The 8,212-nt window shown below is 40.7% G+C and overlaps 1 protein-coding gene across 2 annotated transcripts in view; it reads right to left on the bottom strand.

Moving 5' to 3' along the window:
• Window positions 1-341: 341 nt before the first annotated feature.
• Window positions 342-8,212, bottom strand: part of rsph3 (radial spoke head 3) — a 74,480-nt gene continuing 66,609 nt past the window's right edge. For both annotated transcript variants that reach the window (XM_043696170.1, XM_043696169.1), the window contains 2 exons: window positions 3,143-3,229; window positions 342-885 (listed from right to left, as the gene is read on the bottom strand). In XM_043696170.1, coding sequence (XP_043552105.1) covers window positions 827-885; window positions 3,143-3,229 — 146 coding nt within the window. In that variant the 3' untranslated portion in view covers window positions 342-826. The remainder of the gene's footprint in view (window positions 886-3,142; window positions 3,230-8,212) is intronic.

Genomic DNA, 8,212 nt, shown 5'->3' with positions numbered 1-8,212 from the left:
TAGGGAGAGGCTGAATAGGTTGGGGCTATTTTCCCTGGAGCATCGGAGGCTGAGGGGTGGCCTTATAGAGATTTATAAAATCATGAGGGGCATGGGTAGGATAAATAGATAAGGTCTTTTCCCTGGGGTGGGGGAGTCCAGAACTAGAGGGGGGATAGGTTTAGGGTGAGATGGGAAAAATTTAAAAGGGACCCAAGGGGTAATGTTTGTGTGCAGAGGGTGCTGCGTGCATGGAATGAGCTAACACAGAAAGTGGTTGAGGCAGGTCAGATACAGTGCAACATGCACACTTACCCAGGAAATGTACTGAGAGGCAAAACAAAGAATATAAACCTGGAGCCTTTTCAGAAGATGATGTGGGAATGTTTTAATCTAAACACATGTAAATTACATAAGAATGAAATCCAGTGCAAATTGCAATACAAAAAAGTATACTTGTCATAATTCCATTTTTGATGTGTGCTTCACATTCATAAACACTGCAATGTGTTTTTAAGTTTTCTTTCAGAACACTTCAAGGTGCTATTATTTTGAAAGTTGGATGGATAGCTCGATTATCTTCCAATTGTAACATCAATTTCCTAAGAAAGAAACTTGCTTGCATGAAGTTCCAGAAATTAAACTAAAACACCTGCCAGTCAGTAGAGATGAAAACAGACAAAGATATGAAACAAATGTAAACTAGCAACATCACACTGCTATTTTCTTCACAGATTGACAGTTTATTTAGCAAAGCAGAACTGTTTATTGAAGTGAAAGATATAAAATTTCTGGCATTCCTTCTTTACCCAAATTGGTCTTGTATTGTCTCCCCATTTTTTGGTTTCTAAGATTTCATCTTCGCAAAAGCCTGTTTTCTGTTATTAACCACATCACGAAGTATAACTGCAAAACAATGAACAAACATACTTATAATTACAGAAGCTACACTGCTCACAATTGTATTTTTCTTGAAAGAACAGTCCTTACTATGATTGATTCAAGATTGTCTCTGCTGAATGTTGGATAAAAGCTACATCAGTTAGTAAATGGAATAAAAATCATATTGCTCTAAAGTGCAACGAGTGTCAGCGCTGATATGTATTTGACTTTTTCCACTGATCAAAGGTAAAGATCAATGAGGGTGCATGAGAAGAAAAGAAATCAAAAAGATAAGAATATAAAATGTAAAAGGAAATTGAAAAAACTATGCAACGCTAGGATAAGTCAGGAAATCGTATGTAGGTTAAGGGCTGGGATATTGACTAAATATTTTGTAATTATCTTTCAAAGCAAATTATTATGTCAGTAGAGTGGGGAGTAGTAGTATTGGACAGAAAAAAATAGGTTAAAAAGGATAGATAAAAAGGTGGTATTATTCAAAGTTAATAAAGTAATTGATCCAGATAGGTTTCTGAATGAAGATCTGATGACATTTTTCCAATCCTCCTTGGTACAGGAGTGATGGTAGAGGACTGGTGGATTCCAAAATGTAACACCCCAATTACAAATCCTGTATTCTGGAAACAAAAGTCCCATTGGGATAATATCAACGTTTAGAAAACTAAAAGACACATCATTGTCAGGAACAACATTTCTTCTCATTTGGAGAAGCGCAGAATCAATATGAAACAACAGTACGTGTGCGTTATAGACAAACAATGTCCAAATGACCTCTTTAAAGAAAGCGTTTGTAATATTTATTGCATCATACCATTTGATAGAGTATTTGGAAAAGTTAAGATATAATGTTAAAAAAACAGCGGTAACTTGTGTACATAATTATAAGCAGAGAAAAACCCTTTTCTTTTTTTAAAAATGCAATCACAGGACGAGCATGGATAGGCCAGCATTTATTGTCCTTCCCTAATTGCTCAGCGGGCAGTTAAAGAGTCAATCAAATTGTTGTGGGTCTGGAGTCAAATGTAGGTCAGACCAAAACTGTACACACGTAGGTCAGACCAAAATGTAGGGCAGTTTTCTTCCCTAAAGGGAAGCCAGCAGCAAGGGGAAAACATCCTACTACATCATCCTGGCTAATCATAAAAGTGCAGGAAAGTGGCAATTTCCATTTCCCTTGATATTAATATCCAAAATCTATCAAATTCTGTCTTGAACATGCTCAACGATTGAGCCCCTATAACCCTCTGGGTAGGGAATTCCAAATTTACTGCCCACGGAGTGGAGAGGTAGCTCCTCACCTCATAAAAGACCTGCCCCTTATTCTGTGCTTAAGTCCTTCGATTCCATATCAACAAGGGGAAACACCACATTTACAACCCCCATTACACCTTGGATTACCTTTGTAAGTTTAATAAGATCACCTCTTAGTCTTCAAAATTCTAGAGAATACAGGCTCAGTTTCCTAAATCTGCTCTTTTAAAAACAATCCTGCTAAGGCAGATTAGTCTGGTAAACCTCTGTTGCACTCCCTCTATGGCATCCTTCCTTTAATACGGAGACCAAAACTGTACACAATACTCAAGGAGAACTTTTAAGAGTGATCAAAATATTGAGCTTCAAGATTTCTCAGGGGCAATTTCTTCAGCACCAAAACCCCTTCACCACATGATGCAGTCAATAAGTAACAATATCCTTGTCTGATATAGGTAATAAATTTAGACTGTCTCAGAAGCCGAATGAGAAGAATTTGCCAACATGCCCAATAATCATCACTGCTTCATTAAAACCACAACACAAGGAACATATTAACATGGAGACGAGGAAGAATTTCTTCTCTCAGAGGGCTCAGTTACTTTTGGGGTCGAATCCTTGCGTATATTTAAGGCTGAGATAGACAGATTATTGATTATTAGGATTACAGGGAAAATTTGAAATGATGAATGTCAGATTAACCATAATCCTACTGAGTGGTGGAGGAGGATTGAGGGCCTGAATAGCGTACTCCTGTTCTTATTTCTTATGGTGTTATTAACCAACATTTAAAGTCTTTGAAAAGGAAGGTCATTAGGCTTGAAATGTTTAGTTTGCTTCTCTTTCTGTGGATAATATGAAATCTGTTGAGTATCTCTTTAATTTTCTGTTTTCAGTTCAGATTTTCAGCACCCAAGATGTTTTGATTTTGCATTTATTTTAGTCTGTTACATGAATTAATTGAGTATATGCATAAAAATAGAATTGCTTGGATAGATTATCTACTTACTGTCCAACATAGTCCTTCCCAAAATTCTCTTCTCTATCGATTTCTTTGTTTCTTCCATCAGCCAAGGCAAGAATACCTTCTCCACATCTAATGGGGAAAATGACCAGCCATGAAAAAGAATGAAACAATAATCACAATTTTCTTCTCATCCCAAGCCACACTACCTGACAAAGAAAAGTGAGTTTACAATTAAGAAAGTTCAACAATTAAAAATTGAGAAATCTCTGTAAATCAAGTTAGCCACTGGTTGATTCCCTACTGGTTGATTAAAGAAAAGTATAGCCTAACTACAAAGATATGTGCATTCTATTTCTATATGTATGTTCAATTACAAGTCCAGGTCTGCATTGGTGAGAATTGTAAGGAATGTTCTTTTTGGCATTTTTGATATCAAGATTTCCCAACTCTATACAAGTGGTGTCTGCTGAGACTCAGTACTTTTCCAAGATAGAATGAAGAATCTCATTAATCTATGAAACAGTTAGGGGATGCTAGTGATGTAGTAATAATGTCGCTACCTCTAAGCCAGGTGGCCTGAGTTCAATTCAAATTTTTTTGTTTACACACAGTGTAATGTGTGGAATGAACTGCCAGAGAATGTAGTAGATGCGGGTATAGTTACAATGTTTAAAAAACATTTGGATAAACGCAGGGCTAAGAAATGCTTGGAGTGATATGGGCCAAGCATAGACAGGTGGGACTAGTTTAATTTAGGATTATGATGTGTATGGACTGGTTGGACCAAAATGTCCGTTTTCAAGCTATATGACCCTTTTGAAAATTTATTCATTTGCATGATGTGGGTGTCGCTGGCTGACCAGCATTTATTGCAGGTCCCTAGTTCCCTCGAGAAGGTAGTGGTGAGCTGTCTTATTGAACCGCTGCAGTCCACATGCTGTGGGTTGATTCACAATGCCATTAGGGACAGAATTCCAGGATTTAACACAGCGACAGTGAGGAAATGGTGAAGGATGGTGAGTGGTTTGGAGAGGAACTTAAAGATGGTGGTGTTCCCAAATATCTGCTGCCCTTGTCCTTCTAGATGGAAGTGGTCATTGTTTTGGAAGGTGCTGTCCTTGGTGAATTGTTGCAGTGCATTTTGTAGATACTACACACTGCTATTGAGCATTGGTGGTGCAGAGAGTGGATGCTTGTGGATGTAATACCAATCAAGCAGCAGTTTTGTCCTGGATGCTGTTAAGCTTCTGAGTGTTATTGGGGCTGCACCCATCCAGGTAAGTGGAGAATATTACATCACATTCCTGACTTGGGCCTTGTAGATAATGGACAAAGGGGTTGGGTGGTGAGTTACTTGCCGCAGGATTCCTAGCCTCTCATCTGCTGTTGTAGCCTCTGTATTTATGTGATGAGTCCAGTTGAGTTTCTCATCAATGATTACCCCAGGATGTTGACAGTGAAGGATTCAGTGATAGTAACACTATTGAATATGAAGGGTGGTGGTTAGATTGTCTCTTGCTGATGATGGTCATAGCCTAGCATTTGAGTGGCGTGAATGCTACTTGCCACTTGTCAATGTTGTGGAGCCCCAGGGCAATTGGAGCAAGTCAGAAAACCTCCTTGTGGGTCTGCTCTGCTTCTGGGCTTGGCCAAGGTGGCCATTAACAGGTTCACATAGTGTGCCCTCATGCTCGTAGTTGCCAACTTCCTGCCCCTCTTTCATGCTATGTCTGTGCCTGACTGTCCTTCTGCCTGAACGATGTCAACCAACACTCTTAATGCCTTGAGAATAACAGACATTGCAGAGGATGGAGCGCCTTATTTCTCTCTCCTACTGCCTGCCACAGTATTAGACTCGGAGAAAATGAGGACTGCAGATGCTGGAGATCAGAGCTGAAACATGTGTTGCTGGAAAAGCGCAGCAGGTCAGGCAGCATCCAAGGAGCAGGAGAATCGACATTTCGGGCATAAGCCCTAAAGAAGGGCTTATGCCCGAAACGTCGATTCTCCTGCTCCTTGGATGCTGCCTGACCTGCTGCGCTTTTCCAGCAACACATGTTTCAGCACAGTATTAGACTCGCCAAATTCAGGGCATTTAAATGGTCATTGGATAAACATACAGGTGAAGATGGAAGAGTGTAGGATTGATGGGCTTCAGATTGTTGCACTGACCTGTGGAATCATCGAGGGGCAAAACTCCTGTACTGCGCTGTAATGTTCTATGTTCAAAGTTCTAACTCTGTCTTCATTTAAATCTCCCTGCCTTTGGTGTCATTGCACTGCCATAAATGAGTTCTACATGTAAATTGATTATTAGTTGGAATCTCAAATGATTTAGTGGTGGAAAGTTAAGCAGGTGATTCGGTGATGGGGAGAAAACCATTCAGCTATGTGAGAAAGCACTTCTGGATATAAAAAAAAAAGTCAGTTACGAACACTACTTAACTCCATGTTATGAGCGCAAGTAACTGAAGCTGGAATTGAATAGTACATGAACGTCATATTTTTTGGAATGAAGTTGATGCTGCAAGACAGATAATCTAACTTTCCTATTTGTTAACATAGATTAATCAAGGGAGAAAACTTGGACATTCAGAGTGCAACAGAAATGCTTTGGATGTAGGTGGTCAAGCAAAAACTGAGGCTATTTTATAAATGGCAGTGTGTTTTAAAACAATGACATTTTCTCTGTTGACATCACAAATTAAAATTTCATTTAACATTAGATTACATTACAGTGTGGAAACAGGCTCTTCGGCCCAACAAGTCCACACCGACCTGCTGAAGCGCAACCCATCCATACCCCTACATTTACCCCTTACCTAACACTACGGGCAATTTAGCATGGCCAATTCATCTGACCTGCACTTTTTTGGACTGTGGGAGGAAACCGGAACACCCGGAGGAAACCCACGCAGACACGGGGAGAACGTGCAAACTCCAAACAGTCGCCTGAGGCGGGAATTGAACCTGGGTCTCAGGCGCTGTGAGGTAGCAGTGCTAGCCACTGTGCCATCGTGCCGCCCACAATCTTAAGGTCAAGCTCAGGATATTGCCAGGGAGTTGACTGTCTGAAACTTATTTTTGAATGATTGTGTCTTCACTCTGTGTGCCAAATACTGAAATGGACATTTGATCAATGCCCCAGGATTGTGTCCTATAAGAATCTGTCTAGAATTACAAATGGCCTTAGTCTTACAAATGTAGAAGACTAAAACATTATTTTCATCAACGCAGAAGAATAAGGGGCTGGATTAATAAATAATCATATTCATTATGTGGACGAAACGTTTGCAACAAAAACTTCCAGCTCGGCGAACAGAACCACAGCAATAATCCAGCTCCTAAATATAAATGAAAATAAGGTAAATTAAGTGGCATTAACCATGGAACATGGTCTAGTTTTCTCTCCATTTCCTTTATTCTTCTGTGAGTCATCGATATACAAAGTACTATGGCTTTGAGCCATGACCAGCTTGATCCTTAATCCACAGAATATCAGTTGATTAAGGGCACTACAATTGGAATGCAAGTAAAAATGGCCGGGAATTAATGAATACAAAGCAAACAGTTAGCTCAGTTGGCTGGATGGCTGGCTTGTGATGCAGAGTGATGCCAACAGCATGGATTCAGTTCCTGCACTGGCTGAGATTACCATGAAGGACTCTCCTTCTCAATCTCTCCCCTTGTTTGAGGCATAGTGACCCGCTGGATAAACCACCACAAGTTGTCTCTGTTTAATGAATATGCTAACTTTACCCTTCATATCAAATAAAAATCTGATTCTTAGTCACAAAGCAGGCCACTAGGAGAGATGACAAAAGAAGAAGTTTGGTCAAAGGGTTAATTTCTTTCCTTTAACACACATTCATGGGATATGAACATTGTAGGTGCCCATCCTTAGCTCCCCTAGAGGCGGTGGTGAACTGCCTTCTTGAATAGCTGTGTTTCATTGCTGTAGGTAGACCCACAATGCTGTCAGGGAAGAAATTACAAACCTCCAACATTGAAGGGAGTGCAATATATTTACAAGTCAGGAAAGTGAGTGGCTAGGAGGGGAAATTGCAGGTGATGTTCCCATATATCTGCTGCTTTGGTCTTTCAGATGGAAGTGGTTGCACGTTTGGATGGTGCTGTCTAAGGAGACTTGGTGAATTCCTGCAGTGTCTCTTGTTGATGTTACACACTGCTACTGTTAAGCATTGGTGGTGGATGTTTGTGGATGTGGAACCAGTCAAGCAGTTGCTTTGTCCTGGATTGATGTCAAGCTTCTTGTGTTGTTGGAGCTGCACTCATCCAGGTAAGTAGGGAGTATTTCATCACACCTGCCTTAGTGGATAGGCATTGGGGAGTCAGGTGACAAGTTACTCACCACAATATTCCTAGCCTCTGACTTGCTCTTGTAGCCACTGTATTTATACAGAGTCATAGAGATGTACAGCATGGAAACAGACCCTTCGGTCCAACCCGTCCATGCCAACCAGATAGCCCAACCCATTCTACCTGGCCCATATCCCTCCAAACCATTCCTATTCATATACCCATCCAAATACCTCTTAAATGTTGCAATTGTACCGGCCTACACCACATCCTCTGGCAGCTCTTTCCATATATTTACCACCCTCTGCGTGAAAATGTTGCCCCTTAGGTCTCTTTTATATCTTTCCCCTCTCACCCTGGACCTACGCCCTCTAGTTCTGGACTCCCTGACCTCGGGGAAAAGACTTTGCCTATTTATCCTATCAATGCCCCTCATAATTTTGTATACCTCTATAAGGTCACCCCTCAGCCTCCGACGCTCCAAGGAAAACAGCCCCAGCCTGTTCAGCCTCTCCCTGTAGCTCAGATCCTCCAACCCTGGCAACATCCTTGTAAATCTTTTCTGAACCCTTTCAAGTTTCACAACATCTTTCTGATAGGAAGGAGACCAGAATTGCGTGCAATATTCCAACAATGGCCTAACCAATGTCCTGTACAGCCGCAACATGACCTACCACCTCCTGTACTCAATACTCTGACCAATAAAGGAAAGCATACCAAACACCTTCGTCACTATCCTATCTACCTGCGACTCCATTTTCAAGGAGCTATGAACCTGCACTCCAAGGTCTC

The sequence above is a fragment of the Chiloscyllium plagiosum genome, chromosome 9 (genome assembly GCF_004010195.1).
Source record: "Chiloscyllium plagiosum isolate BGI_BamShark_2017 chromosome 9, ASM401019v2, whole genome shotgun sequence".
NCBI lineage: Eukaryota > Metazoa > Chordata > Chondrichthyes > Orectolobiformes > Hemiscylliidae > Chiloscyllium > Chiloscyllium plagiosum.
The sequence above is the reverse complement of the archived record's forward strand: the minus strand, read 5'-3'. Positions and strand labels throughout refer to the sequence as shown.